General features: G+C 35.2%; 2 protein-coding genes and 1 long non-coding RNA gene across 3 annotated transcripts; 1 reads left to right on the top strand and 2 right to left on the bottom strand.

Annotated features, from left to right (window-relative positions):
* Window positions 1–11,521: 11,521 nt before the first annotated feature.
* Window positions 11,522–16,576, top strand: LOC121419159 (potassium channel subfamily K member 4-like). Its single transcript, XM_041613494.1, has 2 exons — window positions 11,522–12,025; window positions 15,119–16,576. Exons 1-2 carry the CDS (start codon window positions 11,677–11,679, stop codon window positions 15,715–15,717), a joined length of 948 nt encoding a protein of 315 aa, XP_041469428.1. The 5' UTR covers window positions 11,522–11,676; the 3' UTR covers window positions 15,718–16,576.
* Window positions 16,421–17,268, bottom strand: LOC121419161. The gene is made up of 2 exons (XR_005970558.1): window positions 16,916–17,268; window positions 16,421–16,475 (listed from the first exon to the last, which is right to left on the bottom strand). It is a non-coding gene; the product is annotated as an uncharacterized LOC121419161 (long non-coding RNA).
* A 6,094-nt stretch (window positions 17,269–23,362) lies between these two features.
* Window positions 23,363–26,722, bottom strand: LOC121418012 (potassium channel subfamily K member 16-like). Its single transcript, XM_041611716.1, has 3 exons — window positions 26,276–26,722; window positions 25,124–25,527; window positions 23,363–24,199 (listed from the first exon to the last, which is right to left on the bottom strand). Exons 1-3 carry the CDS (start codon window positions 26,685–26,687, stop codon window positions 23,861–23,863), a joined length of 1,155 nt encoding a protein of 384 aa, XP_041467650.1. The 5' UTR covers window positions 26,688–26,722; the 3' UTR covers window positions 23,363–23,860.
* Between the last annotated feature and the right edge of the window lie 209 nt (window positions 26,723–26,931).

Below are 26,931 nucleotides of genomic sequence, written 5' to 3'. Positions count from 1 at the left end.
GTTATTACAGAAATATGCGAGACTTAAATCATTCAAGTAAATATACTATGACATTGAGGTGGATGCGAAATTCCCCTTCCCCCTTTATAACCCCCCCCCCCCCCGCCTTCCCTTGAATATTGGTATTTCATTTAGATGCTAAGAGAGTTAGTGAGAAAGAGAGAGAGAGGAGGGCAGATAGGGAGAGAATGGTAAAGAGAGTGGGGGATGTATATATGTAGCCAAGTTTCCTTAGTTACTGAAAGGTGTGCTAGATAAGGTTATATAGAAAGGAATAACAACAATGTAATGTAATTATATAGTTATAATAACAAAATGCAATTTAGTTATTCTAAAATAATAAACATTTGTTTTGGAAAGTGCAAGATATACTAAATATTTGATTGCCCATTTCCGTCCATTATATGAATTAGTTCTTGTGCACAACACCCCTCTTACAGGCCAGTAATTCTTAAAGTCATGAGGGGAAAACATGAATCAGTACCTTACTTTGTTATATTCAAAAGATAGACCTAGTGTGTATATATATATTATATATTTGCATTGTGTTTTTAACTTCATGTTCATGTTACATTGTACCTTAAGTGATCGTTGCCAAATGCTATTGACAAGTTAAGATTTATTTCAAATTTTTAATCAAACATTTTTCTAAAAGTACAAAGGACATAAAGCTAGATGTAAGATATTAATTGTTTATGTCGATGATATGGGGCTTATAGATAATTGTCATGATGGCTCATTATAGGCTTTTTATACATATAGTAACATAACATCTGCAAAGGATCAACATGATCATCAGTTGTGGAGGGAAATATCTGTTAAACAGACACGGAGGAAATACAAGTAGATCCATAGTGTCAACAAAAACTTGCCTTTTTTTATTATGAGAAACCAAAGTTGAAAATCAGTTGAAGGAAGATCAGGGAAATTCTGTCATTCATTTGAAAAGCCTCTGCTTTTATTAGGCTTCATCCATTGTATTTGTCGCTCCTATGAAACTCATCAAAAACTGTAGGATAGATGGAAGCCATGTTCACCCTTTGAATTGCCATGTTCATTCGTATTCAAATTTAGATTGTTAGTAGGTAATTGGTGGTGATACGCTTTACGCTTCTATACCGGTTCTAGCGCTGGTGTCAGAGACATCAGCATTTATTTTGAGCACTTGACCCAGGTGAGGTTATTGGTACTAGGCAGGAACAAGTTCCTTGAATGTTTAGAGCACTCAATTGGCAGCTTGACTGATGTGAGGTAATGACTGTTAAGAGCTGTTCGTAAGTTAAGAGTGACTTTAAGAATGACTGGTGATTCTTTATTGTGGTAAATGATATATTCATTGGCGATGGTTACGCGTGTAAGAAAGTTTCACCAGTCGTTCTTAAAGTTGCTCTTAACCTACGTACAGCTTTATGAAACGCCCACCAGGTAAAGTGTTAGGTATATCAGCTTTTTCATGTTAAAGTGATGTTAAAGTGAAAAATCAGACTACTGAACCGAGCTGCAAACCAGAATTTTAGGTGTAGGATAATGAAAGTTCAACACTGACGTTATTCCTTGCACCATCCTCACTTAAAGTTTGGTGTGTTTTTTTATTTTTGCCACCATGGAGTCAACGATAGCATTCAACACCACAGCTTCTACATTATAGCTTAAATCACCCAGTGGGAATGCATGGCTCAATAATGATATTGGTGATCAAGTTTCACAAACCATGTGTGGGAATAGAATTCAAAATGAGATTGCTATGGTTTCAAACAGTCGGCTTTATTACAATTGGTCAGGTGACCAACACTTTGCGCTCTTAATTATGAAGTTCAGGAGTCGAAGAGACATGAATTGTTAGCAAGGTCCCAATATTGATTTATTTAATCAAAACCACTGCAGATATTTGTATTCTTATGCATGTTTTGTGGTATTCAGTATCACTGGAGTTTTTTGTGAAAATGCTATTAGTTTTGATATTATTTGATGAAAATGTTAGGATGTTCTTTTGAACAGCAGAAGACAGTATTATTGAGAGATATCTTTTATTTAAATTTAATTGCCTTTAGTCTATAGCACCTTGAGGGGTCATTTTAAAGAGAATCAAAGAGCTTGCTGAAGAAAGCTAATTATTTTCTTCTAGTAAGAATCCATTGTACTTAGTATGTATGTGTATTGCTGTGGAAGTTTAACTGAAATTAATCAATTGTAAATAGAAAAAAAAGTATTCTTGAATGTAAATAAGAGGTTATATCTCAATCTGCAAAAATGAACTTTGACTGTGTTCTATATTTTTTTGTGTACCGTCCATTTATCTGTGTGATTGCTATATGTTTGTTGTTTTTGACAGTTTTAAACATGTTATAGCTGCAAACTATAATTAAGTGTATTGTTGTTTTATGTTAGGGTTTCAACTATGAGATAGCGAGTAGAATAGCTAATATCAATAAAAACTAGCAAGTTCTTGATGGCAAAAGCACCAAACAAAAGTTTGGAAAAGCAGTCTTTGAAAACATATTTACAACCCTTTTTCTGAACTGCTAAAAAACATTTACTTTGCATGCATTGAAAGAGATTGCCTAGCTCCAAACATTATATTTCTTATCTCTCCTTTGAGTGTACATAATTGATGCATTTGGAAGGATTTGCTCACTAGAAAAAAAATGTTTGCTTCAGAGTAAACATTTTACTAAGAGAGCAAAACTGTATACATGATTCAGTTTGTAAATTTAAAGGAAAGCCCTAAAAAAGCATTTGGTAGTTTTTAATGATATTAGTCTATGTATTCCTTCATTTCTATGAAATGAACAATATTAAATGATGATAGAGGTTCCCTAGTCGAGTAGATGCATGTGTATGTTAAACTGTCTATTGAGAAATTGTGTTTTCATGGACACTGTTAGCTAGAGCAAAATGAATTAGTTACCATATGATAGCATTTGTTTGAGAAGTTCTGCATTTTCTCTCTGTATCTAAATGCTAAGTATTACTGTGTTCAGCCAAACTAAGAAAATGCCCATATGACATAACTGCAAGTTTGTCAGGTGTATTAAATTGCTGCACTCCATTTTGCAATATGATATGACACACAGGTGGTATGCAGCACTACAACAGGTGTAGATAATGTTTTTTAGATGGTAGCATAACTTATAACCGCCTTCAGATCTGCCTGTGTAAACCTTATATTAGACGGTTATAGCCTACTAATCTACTTTTACCTATCATTGTCTTTATATTGGTAAAAGTATGAATTTAAGGTTTAATCTTAATTGTGTTTTTCACTTTAAATGCTAATACCAATTGAAAAAGGTGACAAAATTGTTGTAGACAAGTGACTCAGAAAAATGTCTGATGTTGAAAACTTCTTCTGTAAACAAACTTTATGTTGAGATGCGAGCAGCAGAATTGCATTATTTTCATCTGCCAAAGAGAATTCAAATTTTGATGTGCGTGTCATGAGTTTGAAATATTAAGCACGATAGACAGTTGCATAGGATTAATTAAATGTCCACTTTGAGCTAGCAATTGATTTGATTTATACACAAATGATATTCATGTTGCAATTCTAGATGGCATTTCAATTTTACTTGGAACATTTGTTTTGTTTTGCCATACATTTAAAAGTCCACATATACATGTTTAGTTTGAATATATATACATGTAAGTATCTGTAGATATTCATTTACACATATATCAAATATGTGTGTCTGCTTAAAGAAGTACTTCTTAGATATGTCATATTATATTATATTGTAAATAATGCAATTGCCAGTGTGTAAAGTGAAACACAATTTCACCTTGTACATTTGATGGTATTTTTGTGAAGGGAATGTTTTGAGATCGATATTTGTGTGAGAAAGAATAACAAAAGAGTGTGTGTATCAGAATAAACTTCAATGAGATTAAAAGAAAAATGGCTTTTCCCCGTTTTGTTTGTGGTTAAATACTGTTGTAGAATAAAAAAAAATTTAATTGTAAATGACCCTTAGAGAATAGAGAGTATATCTCAAAGTATATTAAGTTGGTCTAATGCCCACCATACACTGCATGATTGGGCTCCAAAGCGATTTTTGAACAAATCACAGTTTGCGTGAAATATGAAAGTTCCGAGAAGTAAAATTACTTAGTTTTGATAATACTAGGAATGCAAAACTCCAAAATCTGGTTTGCTGCAAGCCTTGTGGTTGAAGTGAAGTAGCTTCAAGTCATAGCTGATGATGAAGTCAATACAATTTATAATTGTTATGTGTCTGTGTGTGTGGGCGATATCATTCATATAAAAAGCAAATGAAAATAAGTAATACATGTGGATGTTTATGTGTGTGGCATACTACTACTGGTGTTACTTGTGCATTTTGTGGTTGAGTTCGTTAGTCAGACCCTTTATTTGAGTGAAGGATTTGCATAGCAGCCAGACCACTCGTTAGTTCACCGACCTCAACAATTCAGTCTATTGAGGGTACCTTGATATTTGGCTCACATCATCTTATTGAAATTTTATATGTACCAAGATTCAGAAGTTTATTTGTGAAATAAATTTTTAACTGCCATTCTCTTGTTTTATAAGTACTAACCACGCTTTAATCTGCTAAAACCTTCAAACAGCTACTCGCAGGGCCATACAGAGTGATACAGATCGGCTCTATCCAGATTTTAATTATTTTTTCATGTTTTCTTGAAAATGCATTCTAGCCATGCTGACTGTGATTGTAGTTTATTTTTTGGTTTGTTTATTTGTTCCTTTTTTTTGGGGGGGGGGGGGGGGCGGCTTGTCAGCTTTAGAGACTTGATTCTTTTGTTTAGTATGTTATGTATCTAGAAGCTAATGCTTTTTGTCTCGCCTGGATGGGTAGAGACCTAGTATTTTAGTAATAACTTTTCCTGTTGGTCGTAAGTGTGTTAATGTTGAAATTTGTGTTCAACTTGCTCTCATTTCTTTATTTCTGCATCAATTATGTTGACACTTGGTACACATGATTCTTGGGCAATACCGCATATGTGTCCACGAGGGTGATGGGGTCAAAGGTCATCTAGGGGTCAAAAGGTCAAGTTTTGTTCATATTGCTCTCATCTCTTTATTTTTGCATCAATTGTGTTTACACTTGGTACAAATATTTTATCGATCGCGATCCAGGCGAACTGTCAAACTGATTCAAATAAAAGTAACATATGCATAATTAATCACTTCATATCCTGAATTCAAAATCATGATATTCAGGATTCCAGTCAGACTGCAGGTTCCTATGCTAATGAGCAAGATTTATCAAAGTCCTCTCGTAGCTGAATTCATCTCCTCGCGAATTGTGAGACTTTCTTTCTCAAAGAATTTAACCACTTTATCCTCAAGTAAATTTAAATACTTTTGTACCATAGGAAAGAGTAAACGTTACTCTTTTATATTTGTCATTTATTTTGAATAAAATATTTTGATAAGTGAATTTCAGGCCTGAAAAGATGCCTCAAACGGAATTTTCTTCGTGTGTTTTCATTTACAAATTGTGCAACACTCCCATACATAGAAATACTATTTATATCATCAGAAAGCTCAAACTGTACTTTTTTACAATATCACCCTTGATAAGTGACGTCTTTTAGATGGGTCAGCAGCCATCTTTTTTCAACAAGATACAATATACAACAATTTCTGAGTAACATAAAATCCAGAGTTCTGATTGGAGGAATATTTTTTTCAAAACAACATGAGTGGGCAACCACATGGTGAGTGTGACCTTGGAGTAGCCTCGTGTGGAAACTGTTGGAATTGAGTGGATGTGTGGTCTCTATAACCAACCAGAGCGTAGTATTCTTGTTTTTAGGCTGCTAACTGTACTTGGCCTATGAAAAGCTGGCTGATGACCCATCTAAAATACCTCTTTTTATAAAAACTATAGCACATTTAAGCTTAGATCTTCAGCTTTATCATAAAAATCATTTGGGCTCCGCAAACAGAAATTAAGTGTATCATGTTTTAGATCAAAAGTTCACCTATAGTTACAAAATCCTTTTAAAAAATCCAGACACATTACCTGAAAGAATTATTTTTCTTCTTTATAAAAATACCAAAAACGTTAAATTTGGTCAATATTTAGAGCAGCAGTGGCCGAATATAGTGTTTCGTCTGCACCAAGCTCATTGTATATGAAAAAAAAACACTCCTTGTCATGAATATCACTTGGATAAAAGAAGCTACTTTTTGAAGACATGCTTATCAAGAATTACAATACCACATTTCAAAATATATATATATAACGAAAAAAAGTCGATTTGAATGTCCTTTATCGCGTTCTTGGGTCCTTCGCTTTTTGGTTTGATTTTACTCAGTTTTCTTCATTTGATAAAACATAATAGTGTTATTGTCAGTAGACTCCGGCGGAATTTTATGTGAACATGACTCGTTATGTAATGGGTAAAATATCTTACTATTAATATTGATGACGCATTACGTAACATGTACTTGTATAATAGTGTAGCTTCTATATACAAGATGGAATTCGATATATCTTTTCTGACAATCGAGGCAACAAAAACTGAAGCGATATGACATTTAAGAGGAGCCAGTAACGAAATGAGCCAACAAATTTGAAGCGTCTGAACATGGCCTATGGTGCCAAATGTTGCGAGCAAAAAATTAGGGCATTTGAAAAACAGAAATTTAATTTTTGTGACTTTGAATTGATTCAACATTGATATTAGTTATTTCATTTTTTCTTTCATTTTCATTCTGTTTTGCCTCTTTTTTTTCTTTGTGGAACTTTTGAGGATTCCAGACCCCCCCCCCCCTCTTTACGCCAGTAGAAGGAGCAGAATCGCAATTTCTTCCAGAAAACCTTATAAGCTTCTTTAAAGTAATAGGCGTTCATCATGGGTCTAAATTACCTCTTTTTCCTATCCCATTTTGTACATCCTTTTCCCCTCCTCTGTTCTCCTCAGCTTCCCTCTTTTCAACTGCTTGTAAAATCAGGGGGCATCGCCCCTGCATACAATAAGCATTTTGGAAAGAAAACGATCTTACAGGACTTTTCGCCTTAGACTGCAGTGATGGACCAGGGGAAAAGATTGTTAATGTTTTTATTGTTGTCATTATTATACATCGTATACATTCAGCGATATTTGTTTTCCAGAATCCAGATAGGTCATTTTACCAACAAAATAAAGATTAGAATTCAGCAAACCATTATCAAATCTGGAACACGTCAAAACTGCAAAATTTCGAAGAAAAATAATCTTAAGCATTTTTTTTAAGCAATTTTTTTTTAAGGATGTTTTATTATATTCTCTCAAATCAAAATACACAATCAGATTCTATAACAATTTGTACAAACTATTTGAAACATAATTATAAATTATACAAAAAATCCATTACAATATAATTATACAACTTATACATCAAACTTCAAAAATACTAGAAATTAATACTAATGCATTTCAGCAATTACAAAATGAAATATTAAAAAAATATATGACATGATCAGAGAGAAAAAAAAAAGATAAAAATGTTGTTCCACCTCCCACCCCCCCCCCTCCCTCCGTCCCCAGGTTAGGAGCATTCTCCCATTTATGCCTATACTCTACATGGAAGGGACTGCAATTCTCCGTATTGGTTTTTTTCTGTGTTTTATTTATTTTGTTTTGTGGCTTTGTCTCTCGTATGTATACCTTTGCCTCACTCTCCCTATTTATTCTTTTAATTAAGATTTTTCCATTTCCTTAAATGAAGAGACATCTTGCCTCTACCTAGCGCCAGCCTTCTTTCTTCCCATTCTTCTTCTTTAAATTTCCTTTTAATTTCATCCATGGTTATATGTGCACCCTTTTCCCTCCCTTTGAAGATTAAAAATTTAACAAAGATTAAAAAGTGATTGATTAAGCGTTCTTTTCCTTCGTCCTTTAATTCTACCCTTATAGTCCAGTCATTTTAAATTTTCACTTGGAACAAATTGCAACAGAATTTATTCCAATGCAGAACGTTTCTTTGAGGTCCATAGAAGACCATACTAAAAGTCCCAGAAAATCCGAATAGGGGAAAGTGTTCTAATTTGCATAAACATAATGGTTAATTTTGGTCATATTCGCTCATTAAGTTTACGTAGCAGACGACGCCAGTGTATATTATGTACTCAGACCCGATTACAAATCATATCAATTCCGGCCTCGATATACTATAAACATTGACTTCCTCAAACTATCGCTGTATCATAAATATCAGTAAGCAAAGATTTATACCACAAGAACATTGTTACTATTAACATTAAATACATAAATTCGATTCTGTTTGGACTGTATTAATTGTTTAACATGAAAGGGTCTAGGCACGGAAACTATCATATGCTAGTCACGTGACATTGTACACCAAAATAATGACATTTTCTGCTTGCTCGATCTCAAAGTTCAAGAGAAAAATAAGATGTATAGCTATTAGACCTGCCACATCCTATTATACTACTATTTAACTGTATACCAAAGTAGCACTTTTTCCGTATTTTGCCAATTTATGGGAAAAATCTGTCAATTTGGAGCCCCTGAAGAGGGAAGGGGTCGATGCGCCGTATTTTGCCAATTTATGGGAAAATCTGTCAATTTGGAGTCCCTGAAGAGGGAAGGGTCGATGCGCTGATAGACTAAACCTACTCATCTTTAAGTTTCAAATAATAAAAGTGACTTAACCATATAGCAGAAATGCCTTTTGCCCGAATGGGGGGGGGGGGTCAAAAACTGCAATTTTGAGACTTCGGGAACCCCTAAGGGAGGTAGGCTTTGCTGAGCCAGCACTTCTTTATTGTAGTTGATAGAGGAAAATCTACTTTTTTATCTCCAAGTGGTTACGAAACAATGAAAGAAGTTTGCTATAGAGCAGAAACAACGTTTTGCCTTAATAGGGGCTCCAAATTGGCAGATTTTCCCCATAAATTATAAATAAAATAAGGAGGGGAAAATAGGCAAAAAGGGTGGGGAGACTTAGGGAACCCCTGAGGGGTAGGCTTTGCTGAGCCAAAACTTCTTTACATGTAGCTGATATAAAGGATTTTTTTAATCTCCAAGTGGTTTGCTATATATATATATATATATATATATATATATATATATATATATATATATATAAAACATTTTTTGCATCAATGAGGGCTCCGAGTTGATAGATTTTTCCATAAATAGGCAAAATATGGAAAAGGGATGGTTGACTTCGGCAAACCCCTGAGAAGTAGGGTTTGCTATATGCCAGCACTTCTTTGTATGTAGCTGATGGAGGAAATCTAATTTTGTTATCTCCAAGTGGTTCCAAAGAATAAAAGTGGTCTACTGCAAAGGGGGAAACGCCTATTACCTCATTGGGGCTCCAAAATTTAACAAGAAATGGGTAAAATACGCTGAAGGGGTGGGATGATTTCAGCAGCTCTCTAAAGGATGTAGGCTTTGATGTGCCAGCACTTCTTTATACGTAGCACATAGACAAAAGGCTACTCTTTTGTTTCCAATTGGTTTTAAAACAATAAAAGTGGCTTACACTGTAGCAGAAACATCTTTTTGCCTCAATGAGGGCTCCGGATTTATAGATTTTTCCATAATTGGCAAAATATGGAAAAGGGGTGATTGACTTTAGCGAACCCCGTAGGGGATAGACTTTGCTGTGCCAGCACTTCTTTAAATTTAGCTGATAGAAGAAAATCTATTTTTTCATCCCCAAGTGCTTACAAAACAATTAAATCGGTTTACGGCAAAGGGGGAAACGCCTATTGCCTCAATGGAGCTAAAAATTGTGCGAATTTTCCAAGAAATGAGCAAAATACAAAAAGGGGTTGGTGACTTCAGAAGACCCCTGAAAGGGTAGGCTTTGATGTGCCATCACTTCTTTATATGTAACTCAAAGAGAAAAGCCTGCTCTTTTGCCTCCAAGTGATTTCTAGACAATAAAAGTTTTTTTTTCTTTGTAGCAAAACACCGCGTTGTCACATTGGGGGCTCCAAAAAGCACGATATTTTTAATAGTTGAGCTACGGATAAGGGGGTAACTTTGACAAGCTATTGCGGGACTATGCTGTGATGTTCTTGAACGTAATTGCATACAGCATGCAGATCAATTATGCATCCTCTAACTTTTTCTAAAAAATTTCATTAACATAAAAGTTACTTTCAAATGAAGAAAAAGCCCTTTGCCCACATATCAATTTAAGTAATATACACCTTTGTATCGCTAGACGTCATTGTATTTACGCGTGTTAGTCACACCAACAAAGGCGAGGCAAGACCGATTTAGTTTATCTTCAAAGGCATCCAAGCGATCGCGTTGTAGTCGATATAAAAGAGTGACTGGACACGGAGGTTTTTTTTGGTGTCACTTTATCGCAATATCGCATAATACATTCGGATGTATTTGCCCTTAATCTAAGCAAGTTAAGACATTAATACTGTTATGAAGCATATCAATTTTTTCGTTGATATATCCCCTTTCTTGTCGAATGCTGATATTTTACATTAGTTGTTGATGCTAATGTTAAAACAGAAAGATTTCAATGCACATGCAAATTTTTGACCGAAAATACGAAAATTTTGGCATAATTTCTCACATTTTTCGAAAAATATGAACCGGACAGTCCCGGAAACGATTGCAACCGATTTATGATATCTTAATCATAGTGAATTGCGTATTCATTTCAAGATTTTTCCATTATCTGTACAGAAAATATTAAGGATAAGGCATATCAATTAATTTTGGCAGCCATCTTGGATTTATGCAAATTAGATGCCTTTCCCCTATTCGGAAAGTTTGGGACTTTTAGTATGTTGTACTAGGGACCTTACAGAAATGCATTGTGATAAAAAAAATTCTGTTGCAATTTGTTCCAAGTTTGGTCAAAATTTGGGCTAAAATGACTGGGCTATTACAAGAATTTCCTCCCAGCTTAAATTACCCGTAAAAATAAAACCAAACATCTCCTTACAATTATCCCAAACCAGACAAGCATATTCACATTCCAAAAAAAGATGGCGATATGTTTCCTCCTCTTTTTTACAATAACAACAAAGGTTATTTTGTGAGATTTTAAAACGGAACAAGTGATGATTTGTTTAAGCAATGCCGTGTAACATTTTAAACTGAAATTCTCTTAGTCTACTGTTCAGAGTACATTGTCTTGGTCTCATAAAAATGTGTTCAATCTTTTCATAAGAGAAACTATATTTGTTTTTTAACCTTTCGAAAACATCAGGTATTGAGAAGTTGCATTTCATAAAATTTGCATAAACGTTTTTAGATACTAACTCCTCCATTGACAAAATTCTTTTTCCAGATATAAATGATATTTCTTCCCTAAGAGAAGCCTCTATATAAAGCAATAAGATTCGGAATCGATTATGTTAGAAAATATAGGAAATAGTTGGTATGATTGATTAACTCTCAAGAGTCGTGCAAAGTGCTGCGGCCTCTTATATTTTCTGTTGCAACGTTATTTTTTTGCCTCTGTCTCGTGATCTACCAGCATATCCCGCCTTAATAATTTATCGAATAAAACTACAATGAAAAAAAGTCAGACGTAATCATTACCATAAAAATCCATTTACGACATAGCATCATTTCCAAATAATGCTCTCGCTTGACATTATGTTGCTAACTTCTAAATTGATATGCGATAGTTTAACATGTCAATGTCGACTTCATTACATCAGGAACTAACACAGGGACTAAATAAAGCGTTCGAAAATGAAGGAGAGATCGAAAAAATCTGGCATTTTAAGACCGTTCGTACGGTTCATCATTTTGATAATTTCTATGTTTATTTATTTAGCGATTGGCGCCGTTGTCTTCAATCGCCTTGAGAATGACAACAACATTGCTTCACAGAGAAAACTTTATGAATCCCTGATCGAATTCATGGATGATCACCCATGCCTTTCAAACGAATCACTTCAATACTTCTTTGAGAATGTGGACAAAGCTATTGAAATGAGTGTGGTGAGTGTGACACGACAATCAAGGATCAGAGATAGTAGCGCCTTATGGGATATACCAACTTCGTTCTTCTTCACATCTACTATTGTTACTACCATAGGTAAATCAAATTCCGTTCCAACAAATATTAATTATCAGCATTCGATTGCAAATATGAATGAAATTTACCACTATTAATTTTAACAGTAGAACTGTGAATATAAAGAACTTTCTGTTGCAAGGGGACAAGCGATCAATTGCAAATTTTTGACTAATCGCAAGAATTGTGATCGACTTTGAATCCTCAGCTTGACTTGAAATCGATTTTAAAGGGGTACTCTAGGCTGAAAAATAATGTAATATCAGCTATAAAAAATCAGACAAACGGAACCATGAAAATTTCATCGAAATCGGACAAGGGAGAACAAAGTTGTAACATTATAAAGTTTGTCATTATTATGGCAAAACATTTCTACACACTTAAATGTTAGGCAACATACTGTCCACTGTGTTGTGTAATGTATGTTGGTTAAAGTAATATATATATTCTGGGTAATTGTTATCCAATTTACCAAATTTATTACCCAATTATTAGTTTTATTACCCAAATTGGACAGATTTTAACCAATAGTTGTGTGGACAGTATATGTTGCCTATGGTGATAGTTAAAAATAATATAATATCGACTTTTTTGCCCAACTTTTTTAAAGGTCAAGTCCACCTCAGAAAAATGTTGATTTAAATCAATAGAGAAAAATTAGACAAGCACAATGCTGAAAATTTCATCAAAATCGGATGTAAAATAAGAAAGTTATGACATTTCAAAGTTTCGCTTATTTTCAACAAAATAGTTATATGAACGAGCCAGTTACATCCAAATGAGATAGTCGATGACGTCACTCACTATTTCTTTTGTTTTTTATTGTTTGAATTATACAATATTTCAATTTTTACGAATTTGATGATTAGGACCTCATTGCCTGAAGCACAAAATATTAAAATAATGGAATTCCACGTGTTCAGGGAGGAATGAAACTTCATTTCACATGACAATGACGAGAAAATAAAAATATTCCATATTTTATATAATAAAATACAAAAGAAATAGTGAGTGAGTGATGTCATCAACTCTCTCATTTGGATGTAACTGGCTCGTTCATATAAATATTTTGTTGAAAATAAGCGAAACTTTAAAATGCCATAACTTTCTTATTTTACATCCGATTTTGATGAAATTTTCAGTGTTATGCTTGTTAAAATTTTCTCTTTTTATTCAAATCAAGTTTTTGTTGGGGTGGACTTGTCCTTTAAGAGTGCGTTGCATGTCTCCATGAATAAGCAATAAGCGAGCTGATGATGTCATATTCCCACTAATTCTTTTGTATTTTATTTTATGAAATTATGTTTATTCAAATTTCCTTCACCAAGAATGAAAAGAATTGGATTGAAAACTGATTTAATAGCAAGATCATCATAGCTGCAACCTATTTTGTAACGAGGGAGTCATATAAATACACTCTTTAAAAAAATGAGTAAAATGCTCCATAAGGGTTATTATGTGTCCAACCAACATTGGGCATTTCTTTGGGGCATTTTTATTTATCCAGTGTGATGAAAATTTTGCCCATTCTGAAGTAATTGCTGGTTATTTTTAACCTTATACGTGACAATATGCTTCCCGCATTCAGGGGTAAAACACTGCCCCAAATTGGTTGGACACATAATTATCCTCGTGCTGGTTGAAATTTTGCCCAATTTTTTTTTACAGTATACACTTATAATTATCATCATGATCTTAATAACATAAGGAAAAGGAGAGTGGGGATACATGACGTCATCAGTCCCGGACCTAACGAATATTCATGATGGCGTGCATAAAATAACTGTTTTCACAAAATATTTCCAAACTTTAATAGGCCTATTCAGTAACTTTGTTATTTGTTATGAGATTTTGATGACATATTCAGCATTTTGCTTAGTATTTTTTCTATATCTATTTTGGTATGATTATTTTTAACCCGCAATTTTTTACAGTGACGTCATTTTGATTCCGCGAAAGTGATTTTTATTTAAGGGATCAAAATAATTTTCAATGCTTTCATATCGGAAACAGATAACATTTCGGAGAATTATGAAAATCATCCACTCGATACTCCCTCATTTTTTGTATGATAACAGTAAAAATAATAAAGTGACGTGATTATATTCCTGTTAGTTGAAGACACTTGATATTAGAATCTAAGTAAAGCGCTTCCCCCAATACACCGGCCATCGCAATGTGTTCTTTAAAACGCAAATGGAAATCATTATTAATTTGCGGGAGTGTCGTGTATTACATTACACTTTTCAGTATTTTTGTAGGTCTTGAGGAAGTTTTGCATGTTATTACACACCATGCAAGATAATGAAGGCAGTGGCGTACATAGGATTTTCCACGGGGGGGGGGGCAAAACCGTCCGCCGAAAAAATTTGACAAGCAAAAAAAAAAGGTCTTCAATCGTACCAGAAAAAAAATTGACAAGCAAAAAAAAAGGTCTTCAAGCTCGTCAGGGGGGGGGGGGCAAAAAAGGTTTTCAAGGTCGTCAGGGGACAGGGATACAGGGATACGTTCTTTGCATGGGTTGTGACTCGTCAGGGGGGCAGACTGCCCCCTGCCCCCCCCGTAGGTATGCTAGAGAATGGAGGTGAACACTCATTTGCTTTGCAGCCATTTTGTAGCCCTCAGGTGCTCTCAGTATACCTTTTGCCCCACTCCCCCCAAACACACAAGAATATAATGCTATAAAATGCTGAATTAATATAATTCATTAATCAGGTAAACAGCAAGACAAGCAAAAAGTTGCAACTGTTTATTCTAAATTGAAATAGGAGGATCCAGTGCTCCCCTGCATGCCCCTCCCCCCCCCCTTCCCCACAGCGTGACTTAATACGACCACCCTGATGAAGCAAATGTGTTCATAGTGAACGGATTAACTTGAAATTATTTTGTCTGAGCTGAATATTTTGACAGACAAAATAAGGGAAAGCTCTATAGGCAAACCCACACCATGTTTGATCTAGGCCTGTCTAATTTCATACTTTTGTTTTACTCATCCATAACTTATGTTGTCATTGTGCAAAATTTGTAATACGATCCTTATCTTATGGTAATATTACTTAAGTCAATTACTCTTATTCAAATCAATTTAATGTCTCAATCCTCTTTCTTCTTCAGGTTATGGAAATTTTGCCCCTAAGACTGACGGCGGTCGTATCTTCTGTTCATTCTATGCATTCATTGGGATCCCCCTCACTGGATGGTTTCTTCTTACAATCGGTGACGCCCTTCAGGTATACTGGAATAAGATAAGACATCAGACACATCGTCTTACTGTAAAGATACCACATGAGCTCACCCGTAGATGCATTCATTTTATCATCTATTCGACGTTCATCCTCATTATCCTCCTCCTCTTTCCTGGTTTTGTCTTGATGTACACCGAAGGCTGGAGTTACCAAGATGCCGTCTACTACTGCTTCATAACGTTTAGCACGATCGGATTCGGCGATCTGGTGGCTGGGGATTCACAGAAGCACAATGTAGGCTTGTGGATATTGAATGTTACCCATGTGGTATTTCTATTAATGGGACTGAGCATTATGTCTATGGCACTGAAAGGGATGGGTAATTCTCAGAAGACGAGTTACAAGAGAGCAAAGACAGCGGTTCGAGACCTCGTTCAGAAAGCAAGTCGGAAAAAGAGGCAGAAATCGCCACCAGTGACGATACCTATTGATTTGAATACATCAAACGTTTCAAAATCTCAAGTTTGACATTAGAACTTCAACAATTTAAACTTCTTGGAGCTGTTTAATGTTCCCCAGATGATATTGTACTAAGCATTGTGGGTATAACCAGAAGCTTGTGACGGATCCGAGATTTCATTGGTGATGGGCACGGAAATGGGGGCAGTTTCTTCAGAATTTTCAAAGAGAAGTGCCCTCATCCCTGGATTCGCATCTGCGGAAAGTGAAGGGATAGATTCCACCATGCAGAGAAAGGGACCTCGTCGAGTTCGAAAATATCGTACACATGCTGTCGCCATGTGTGGTCATCAGTAACCGAGAAGGGCACATGAGGGATGCAAAGATTGATTATCATTCTATCAACAAAATGCACCAAACTCTTGAAAATGGTATAGATGTCGAATAAAAAAAAACACGCAAAAAACTTGACAACGCTGTCAGTGCATGTGCATGGAGATATTAGCTCACCATGTTCAATGTTAGTATATTAGGAATATAAGTTACATATCTTAATTATTGTGGCAAACTTTGATTCACGTTGATTCACATTATATATAATCTACCAGACTTTGGGGGTTATGGGGGACTCTTGGAGCCACTCCCAGAGACTATGTTGATTTGACAAACATATTTGATTACATGAATATCTTATCCCTCGTTCTCACTGTCGAGCGATCAGTTGCGAACGCCACGATTGGCCTTTCGTATAACTGATCGCGAACATTTTTGGACCATTCAATTTTTTTCTACGATCAATACGATTACCACGATTGATCTGATATGACCTGATACGATCTGATATGACCTGATACGATCTGATATGACCTGATACGATCTGATATGACCTGATACGATCTGATATGACCTGATACGATCTGATATGACCTGATACGATCTGATATGACTTGATACGATCTGATATGACCTGATACGATCTGATATGACCTGATACGATCTGATATGACCTGATACGATCTGATATGACCTGATACGATCTGATATGACTTGATACGATCTGATATGACCTGATACGATCTGATATGACCTGATACGATCTGATATGACCTGATACGATCTGATATGACCTGATATGATCTGATATGACCTGATACGATCTGATATGACCTGATACGATCTGATATGACCTGATACGATCTGATATGACCTGATACGATCTGATATGACTTGATACGATCTGATATGACCTGATACGATCTGATATGACCTGATACGATCTGATATGACCTGATACGATCTGATATGACTTGATACGATCACTACCATTACGCTATAATTAAGAGCACAGTTTTAATCGTGGTGCTAATTGTAAAAGTGGGAAGGAAGTGAATTCTTAATCCGAGCGCACACTGCTATGCTATTAATAAATCGCATTTTGCATTACACGAAAGTTCCAAGAGGGAAAAATATTTTATTTGAAGTTCTGCATAATATTAGGAATAATATATTATTGCTTTTCGGCAAGATCTGAGGGAAGAAGTGAAGTCCAAATCGGCTTCAAATCGCAGCCGATGATGACGTCATTACGATTTGTAATTGATTTTTGCTGTTTGATTTGATTCTATTTATTTCTGCATTCACATCAATATCAGAATTACAAAATACATATATACAATATTTACAAAGGTAATACATGATTACAACAAAATGATAATAGTCGCATAGTATAAATATTGTAAATAAATATTAACAAAAAAAAAAATGTGTTATTCCTACAGGGAGGCTCGAACTAGACTGAATTTAGATTCCAGTCGTCCTCCCACGATTTTGAACTTTAACTGCAAACATCTATCGGTTGGAATGTTCATATAAAATGTTATTACAATTTCATAGAAATTTGGGGCATCAAATCGCTAGTGTGCGCCGGGATCCACTTTTTGGGGCTATCTTGGCAGGCCTACAGGTTCCAAGCCATTTCTATGGCTAAAAAAATGTAGGTTGATAACGACCGATGACATCCACTATTGGCTTTAGTGCACCAGCATTTATAAAACCACGTGGCCAAGAATTTTCAAACACTATAGAGAAGAGAGTTCATATGTTCTAATCTGACTTAGTGATCATTATTATGTCGATGGGGTCAAAATATGGAATACGCGGGCAGTAGTAAGTAAGAATATAACCCTAATTTATAATTGATAGGCCTATTCTTACATCAATAACAGCAGCATTATTTATAAATTATTTCTTTTTGAGTGATATTGTGAATTGATATTTAATCTTTATCTTGAAGAGATCAGGAAGCATATGTGTTATAAAAATAGCTATGTTTTGTTCTTTTAATGAAGGGATAACTTTTTGCTGAATTGAAGACATAGCATCCTAAACAAACACGAATTCATTGAATCCCTGTTTGTTGCAAGCCTCGACCCCAAAGAAGATACCATACTGTATTGTTTACATTAAATCTTAGTTATCATAATTTTATATAAAAACAGTACTTGTATGTGAAGGTAGCATTTTCTTATTCTTTGTAAGACTCTGCCCATATTTTATGTATAAATGTCAGTTTTCTCAAATCAAAGAGTTATCTTGCTCAAAAACAATAAAATTGTAATTGGCCTGCTGAGATTTTGTTTGTCAGTGGAGGAAATCATTTTATCTCCTTTTTAATATTCTATTTACGCAAATTTATCATCACTATCTATAAGTTACTATTCAGGTTCTTGATTCTAATAAAATTATGACTAAAGCATTAAAGGAAGAGCACTATATGAAATTGTCATGATATAGAATTACTTATGAATTAACATGCAAAGACTTGCTGAAAAAAAATCTTATTTATTCTAGCGTAGGAGATAATGTCTCCAAAATCTGGATTAAGAGGGGCAAAAATTAAATTGATATTCATGTTAGTCCTTTAATCAGTTTTTGATAATTTCCAGATGTATTATTGACTATATTAAAAGTGTTTTATACTAAAGACGGTCCAAGTAATTAGAAAAAAAAAATACTGTCGGCGTGTATGATAAAGCCATCATTTTTCCATATTCCTTTGAGTATCTTTGTTTTGTTTTTTTCTCTCTCCTGTAATTTTCCCATCACTTGGGAAACAATAGGAGAGTAGTTCGCCCTCACCACCCCCTTATCATGTAGCATACCTCCTAACAGTATAAGTTATTTGCCTAAATTTCATTGAAATTATTCGAAACGTAGCTTTACTTTGTATAAAATATATATGAATAAATCTTCGTCGCATAAAAATTATTGACACTTCATAGTCCAGTATAGTTCGCAAAGTTGTGCATTACCCATAGGTATTACCATAGACTTCATAGTTTAAATTAAACCCTGGTTTAAAGTTGTGGTTTAACTATGGAGAGCCAGTTGGGGCACACTACACATCAATTAACTCATAAGACACTTAAATTGTCCATTGTATGCATGGGAATGATAACTGAAATATTTTGAAGTATCTGTCTTCATTAATATGTAAGCAACAGGAAACAAAATAGTAAACATTAGAGATATAAAATATAAACAACATTTTTAATATTTTGGCTTATCGTAGTATTAGCACTGACTTAGACTGTGGTGTAGGTTAAACATTACTTTAAAAAACGGGCCAATGGCCCGATTTTGAAGTCCGGTTCCCAGTTTAACCATGGTCTAAATCAGAGCTGAAATTTTGATAAGCCAAAAATGCAAAGACTTTATTAACACTTAACACTTCTAATATTTATCGTGCTCCTTTACCTAGCCTAAATGGTGAAGAAAACTTTTTTTTGTTATCATTCTGAAACAGTTATGAATGAATTAAGAGCCAGTCGTGCTGTCAACTTTAACTTCTGTTGTTAGAGATTTGTGCTACAATGGAGGCTAATATTCGCTCTTCAATCTTAAACCACATCTTAGTTTAGACCCGAGTTTAAATAAAATCCGTCTTCAGAATACGGGCCTATGTGCATTATCTTACAAACAGCAACTGCCATCCATTCTAATGCCATGGTCACATTTGTTCTACGGCGGCCGTACGGCGAGTCGAAAACAGCCGTTTTAACATTTTGTGTCCAACTACATACAGGTGGTTTGAGTCAAAATGAATAAAACGGCTGTTTTCGACTCGCCGTACGGCCGCCGTAGAACAAATGTGACCATGGTATAAGTTACCCAACGAACTATTATTATTCACTTTAAGTATAACGTTATGTATGATTTCTTTAATGTCATTTCAATACGAATAAAACACGTTCACATCTACTAAAGATATTAACCGCGTACTTCAGTAAGACAAAAATATATATAAAAAAGGGAAACTTTACGGATTAGTATCCACATTTAAAGCTAATAAGTGACATTTCACATTATGCACAGGACCGTAGAAAACCGAATTTATAAATAAGGCCCTATATTGAGAGAAAACAAGAGAGAGGTATAGTGGGAGACCAGGGGGCGTCGATCCATTTTTCAGATTGGGAGTGGAGGGGGGGGGGGCAAAATCATGAATCAACGTTCCAAAGGCGTCCGATCACACAAAACGAACAGACTCACCCACACACACATACACTCACCCTCACACACACACTTTTTTAAACATGTTTTTATTAAGTATTTCATTCAAATGAATTACATAAACTGCAGATAAATACAAAAAAAAAATCAAATCTTCATTTCATATCAACAAGGATATGCAAAAAAGGAAATTTATATTCACCAAGAACTGAGGCAAATAAGGACGGAATGAAACGCCTTAAAATTATGCTTTTATATCTGGAAAAAAATTACTTAACTGAGCCCCAAACCCTCTATGTATTTTAATAATGATTAATATTAAATGGCTAAATGATTTGCAGGAAAACAGAAATCAACATAGATGTATTATCATTGCATCCCATTTTAAATCAAGCTTCAACATAACTCTACATAATTATACACACACACACCCACCCTAACACCCATACACACATGCACATAATATATACAAATCTGCATGTGAAAGTTTAACATTTTGGCGCAATAGTATACAGAAAGAAAGGAACCTGCAAATCATATACAGGAGAAGGGGAAATTGAAAAAAACTATTAAAAACAAAGAAAAAAGAAAATCATCAACATTCACACCAGGATTCACACTCGCACCACACTAGACACACACACACATATATATATATATATATATATGTGACTCATGAGAAAAAGACACATGTCTCACCAATATGATGCGAGCGCGAAGAGCGAGCTGATTTTTTTTAGTATACTGACATGAAAACAGGAAAAATGTACCTGTTTAAGACTATTCGTAGGAACTCATAAGCAGAATAGATATGTATCTCACTCCACAAATAATGCGAGTGCCAAGAGCGAGCTGAAATTTCTTTATATTCTGACCTGAAAGCTTGATATTCTAAGCATTTTTGGTACCAATGATTAATAAGATAGGTATCTAAAAGAACAATACATGTGAGCGAATATTAATGTTGAACATAGCAAGACGAAGTGCTAAGATTTTAATATTGAAGTGCATGTGCAAGCGTATGGAGCTATGATACACTGTAAAATCTGTGGTGTTAAAACTGACACCAATTGGTGTTTGTAACAACAAAATGTATTGTAATAACACCTATAAGTGTAAAACTAACAAACCAATTTAACACCGGTGTAAAATAACTGGTGTGGTCCTCTATGTACACCAGTTAACACCACAGTTTTTGCTGTGTAATAATATTGTGGAACGTTGTTTTGAAATACTTTCTTTAAACCTGATAAATGTAATATTATTTTGATCGAAAATGACGTGATATTTAAAGGTATTTAAAAAAAATGACATTGTTACTATAGTCATTTTCTGATAGTTTTAACAGGATGTTATTTTTTTGGAAACATAATAATTTTGCAAATTGCAGACAGAATGTACATTTATACATTTCGAAATACATGTAGGCAGATACTGAATTTCATACTGAAACAGGGGCACGCGGCACTATAGAGGGGGCGCTTTCTAAATGACTTTTTTAAAGAAGTGAACAAAGTGGACAGCATTCGACAGTCTTATTTTAATAACAGTTTTTTTTATAAATTTCTCTCATAACAAAATTATTATCACAGTGAATACAAAATCATCAAATCACATTTTGACAGTCATTCATAAAACGCTGTTTAAAATGTATAGCACGTTGTTGAAGCCAATCACTCTAACAAATATTGTTTAAACTTTTTAAACAACTTGTTGTTAGAGTGATAGGCTTAAACAATATGCTATATTTATGCTGTGTATAACGTAATACAGATCGATAATAGTCAAAATACAGGAGTTGTATACATTTAACACAATGTACAAGCGTAAGAGGAAAGAAGGTAAATCATTCAGGGTGAAAAAAACATAGACACACAAATGTTTTTATGAACAAAATAATGACCAAAATATATAAATCGTATATTACCAACTACTGGTATGATAATGATATGTGTTTATATTTTTTTTTAAAAGTCTTGAAAATATATACATGCTAATCCATAAACATAATTATACATGCATCGTTTTTATGACACAATAACAATCGTAGTACAGAAATTATCAAATCGCAATTATGACAGTCACGAAATTATAATAAAAAAGTCGAAATGAAAACATCGTCAATAACATAACAACCTGGGAGAAAGTATTCTTTTAAGGGAAGCCTTAACCCACCTCTCCCCTATTCTAGCCCCACCCGACCCCCTCGATCTATTGCTTCAACATTTAAGCGACATTTGGATAATCGCGCAGGAACACTTTCAGTTTTTTTTTTTTTTTGGGGGGGGGGGCAAAATCCCGAAGGGGGCACAATATTTTTGAAAGCGTGAGATACGGAAGCGATCGAGCGGGAGAGGGTGTGGGACCCCCCACGGTAAGAACTTTGTGTAAAAATTGAGTGTAAAAGTTGCGTTTCTAAGAGCATTCAAAAATAAATTTCTTGAGAATTTAACAGTCTTGGAGTTCTTTTTGCTCCTTCTGTTTCCTCCCTTCTGACCTAGACTGGTGTTTCTTCATGATCAGGGTCGCAGTTCCAGCAAATTACGAGCCTTATTGCAAACTCAATTGTTTCAAACCAATGTAATATAGGCCTTTTAAAGACTTTAAGATGACAAACATGACCGTACGCAGCCGGGGGCCGCCGATCGAGAGGGCAAAATTCTCCAAAAGTGTGCACGAAATCTTTCAGTTTTTTTAATATTCTAGAAAATGCAAAAGCTCCTCCATCACCATGGGCGGAAATCCCAGGGGGGACGCGTCCCCCGGGGTACATGATATCAAATGTCCCCCTACTATTTGTGCTCTTTTATTATGGAAAAACATAATTTAAAATCGAAATTATACACATGTATCCTCGAATTTCGAAATATATATAAACAGATAGTTTTTGTTAAGAACTTGGTTAGGAAAAGAAAAGGCATACCGGCCCAACTATTCTCGAAGTCGCATCTAGCCCTATATGCCAGCCAAAGAGTGATGACATTGATGACATCGATGGCCATTGTCAATTTCATAACTAATAAAAATGACGAAAAAAGAAAAATCGCCTCTGGATACATAAGTAGATTTAGTGCATAGACGGTTAGACGAGAATGTTCCATACCCAGTAAAATCATACCTTTGTTAAGCCAATTCACTTTCCCTTTATTCCAAATTTACTTGGAATATAAGAATATTTTTATTGTTCGCGTACTCGCGTGAGACAAAAGCGACAAGACAGACGCCCCTATGATATTTTTCGAATAATGAAAGTCTGACAGAAAATAAAATAAGGAGGAGAATAAATCTAAAATAAAAAGAGTCACAAGTCAAAAACGATCAAGGCACAACTCTATTGCATTTCTATTCGATGTATCATACCTTGGCGCCGCCCCATGAATAGAGGCATGTTTAATTTTGAGGATGTTCCCTCCTCCCTGGTGGGTGTTTCATAAAGCTGTTCGTAAAGTTACGAACGACTTTACGCACAACTGGAACATGTCCTTAGGTCATAACTCAATCACATAGGGATATCGCACAGCCGGGCGCACAGCACAAGAAATGATCGTCAGTCGTTCGTAAAGCTTCATTCATATCTTACGAACAGCTTTTTGAAACACCCCCTGGGGTAAAATGAGACACTAGATTAGCCCTGCAATGCGATTGACCACACGGTTCCATCACCCCCCCCCCATCCATCCATTAGTTTATGTTCTCAAGATCATATTGTGCTACTCCCTTCTTTGCTCTCTGTCTTCTGTTGCATCCTTGATTGTACACTTCGTCTTTGTATTCTCTGAAGAGTTTCATGAGTTCTTTCATTGTAGTTAACACTCACTCTGATTCTCGCCCACCGTTCCGACGACGATCTCCTCCGCTCAGTGGTGCCCGTCGCGATCTCCTCTTCCTGCTTAAACTGATGCTTAAGACGTTTCCAAAAAGCGGAATGTTCGACCTTTCGAGTAACACTATTAGAGATACTAGTTTGTTTTCTTTTTACACTGTTTAGAATCATAGAAATCATGCCCATACAGATGGTTAGGTATATACATAGGATACACTGTAGATAAAAGATAAAAGAGGTTAAACATTAAAGGACAAAACATTCAATTATCCATAGCGATTAAATTATTTGTAAATAATTGTGATGCTTATCTAACTCTATTCTATCTATCTAATTAATGCAAATGCAAAACGCCAAATGAAAATATTTGATATACTATTCTGAAAACTGAACATTTCAAGCATATTTTTAATTATCAAAAAGATATGTATCTTTAAAAAAACGAAGCTTAGAATGCGAGCTGATTTTTTTTTTCAAAAACAGGTATTTGGCACTTTTTTGTAATAACGAATCGCATGTGTATCTTGCTAAACAAACTAATATTATTGAATTTGAATACCTAACAGTATATTTTTTAATAAATCTACTTGAAAAAACGGGATATTTCAAGTCCCATGCAAAAATCGCATTGAGCTGATTTTATCTCACTTAACAGACAATGCGAGCGCGAAGCGCAAATGAAGTTCATATAATCAAATATTGATCCGTCCAAAGGTTCTTCTATTTTGCAATTATTCTCTTCACTAATTTCAGTGACTTTTCTTCTTATCTTTCTTCTACTTTTACTCTCCTTTTTGTTATTTTTTTCTCTCCCTTGCCCCGTGGCCGTTTCGGGCCGTGGGTCCACCTATATGGATACATGCCTTTGTGCGTGTTGAGATTTGGTGGTGGAAGAGATTGGACTTAGCGTGTTGTCACGATTGAGTGTATCAGTGAATTGTATTTCAACTACCAATCAGTTATGTCCCATCACTCCCCCCCCCTCCCTGGAAACTGCCCATTTTGCACTATTATTTCTCCTACGCCACTGTATATAAAATAATTGTGTTAAAGACAACGACATTCCATGTCATTCGAATTACGCTTTGTACATAAACCTATCTTTCAAAATAAAAGATAATTTGTTATATATTTTCTCACCTGAATAAAAGCTACAAATGGAATGTTCTGAAAGGAATGTAGACCTTCTGGCACCAGGTCACCAAATCCAATAGTTGACAATGAGATAATGGAAAAGTAATGACTGTTGATAAATGACCACCCCTGTGTGTAACAGAAAATAACAGTCGACAGCAGGACCAATGATACATAGGCGACAAGGAGGCCGTTGATGACGCAAACAACATTCTTGATTCGAGGGTGTGATATCTTAAAATTCTGGCATCTGATCCATTTCTTGGTTGCATGGAATAAACGGGAATGAAGATACTGAAATATCTCGCCAACTGTGAAGAGAAGAGCGGCCATCATCGTTATGCCGAAGACAGCGAAGAAGACGCAGAAGTACTCACCGAGCGCCGTACGAGGAGCCAGTTGGCCATATCCTGCATAATATTGGTTTCGAGATAACGGGGACATGATAAAACAAAAGATTTACCGTGGAGAACAATAACTCTCAAGAAAAAGAATGATAAACAAAATTTTAAACGAATTCCCGATACATTAAGAATCATATCATCACAAATGCATTTAATGTTTCGACTGAAAAGGAAAACAAAATGTCTCAGGAAACAATAAGGGGTTGCTTCAGTTGAATAATAGGGAACTAATATTTTATGTAAAGAGGGATATGGCAACGAAATAGGCTAGGGGGCTAGACACGAAATTTACTCAGTACTTACCAATATCAAAAGTGAATTTAAATGGAATCTAGGAGTGTCTATATTGGGAGCGTCTCAGTGACTGATTAGAGAAAAATGTTCAGTTTTTTTTACCCCCCATTCCCACTAAAGGTCCCCATCCTTCCCCATTCAACAACCTAACCAGTGGTTATATAATTTCTTCCAGGGTGAATTATAAGGGTTGACATATTCATCCCGCAACGGAACAATTTTGAAAAAAAATCCCACAAACAAACTGAAACAATTCATACTTTTGGAAACATTAGAATTGTTACTACTAAAGGACCAACACTGAAATTTATTTTTTTAGATCGAAGTTCAGCTAATGCTCGTCAAACATCTCTCCAAGGCTATGCATGGCCTGCTAGAAGTCTTAGGTCGATTCTGCTCACAAAGTGGCACTCCAATATTATACAAAAGGCAAAAGGAATTGATAACTGCATCATCTTACCAATTGTAGTGACAATTGTGAAGGAGAACATAAAACTATGGTGAATCGACCAATGTTCCTCTACGAGAGCATTTTGATGAAACATTCCTGTGTATGTATAACCAGCATGGTATGACCCTTCCCCGATAGCTCGAGTTACGATGTCCATCAAGCCGTTAACACCGTCATCGTCGAGGCAATCGTTCTCTTCTGCTAATTCAATAAGAAAATGTTTGAATTCATCGGCGGCTTTGTAGGCTGGTTTTTGCTCGAAAGCAGTGAAGATGAAAGCACCAGCAAAGAGATACCCAATGAGTACTATCAATAAAACCAAAGTTTTGAGCCAATTTATTGCTAGGGGTACATGACTATGTGATCGACTATCTTCCTCTTCTATAGCACGAAGGCTGCTACTGGGTCGTTGTGCGATCATCCTCTGAATCCCTCCAGGTTCATGAAAAATAAAATCCAAAATACAAAAATATTGACAAGACTAGATGTGACAATATCTATCACTTCCACCAGTACACATGGCAAATTCAAACTTGTGGTTTTGTTCAATAAGAAAATTTGACACATCATGTATCTTTGTATAGGGAGATCACATAACCACTATATACAAATATGCTGGTTATTCATATTTAGGTATAAAGTTCCTTAAACGAGAATCGACTGTA

Source organism: Lytechinus variegatus, chromosome 7, assembly GCF_018143015.1.
Source record: "Lytechinus variegatus isolate NC3 chromosome 7, Lvar_3.0, whole genome shotgun sequence".
In the NCBI taxonomy this organism is placed as follows: domain Eukaryota; kingdom Metazoa; phylum Echinodermata; class Echinoidea; order Temnopleuroida; family Toxopneustidae; genus Lytechinus; species Lytechinus variegatus.
The sequence above is the reverse complement of the archived record's forward strand: the minus strand, read 5'-3'. Positions and strand labels throughout refer to the sequence as shown.

Bases quoted from the DNA above. Each gene is read 5' to 3' on its own strand.
- LOC121419159 (XM_041613494.1), top strand. From the start codon at position 11,677: ATGAAGGAGAGATCGAAAAAATCTGGCATTTTAAGACCGTTCGTACGG. The intron at 12,026-15,118 runs GTAAATCAAATT...TTTCTTCTTCAG, and splicing joins TACTATTGTTACTACCATAG to GTTATGGAAATTTTGCCCCT.
- LOC121418012 (XM_041611716.1), bottom strand. From the start codon at position 26,687: ATGATCGCACAACGACCCAGTAGCAGCCTTCGTGCTATAGAAGAGGAA. The intron at 25,528-26,275 runs GTAAGATGATGC...AATATTATGCAG, and splicing joins CACAATTGTCACTACAATTG to GATATGGCCAACTGGCTCCT. The intron at 24,200-25,123 runs GTGAGAAAATAT...TTTTATCTACAG, and splicing joins CATTTGTAGCTTTTATTCAG to TGTATCCTATGTATATACCT.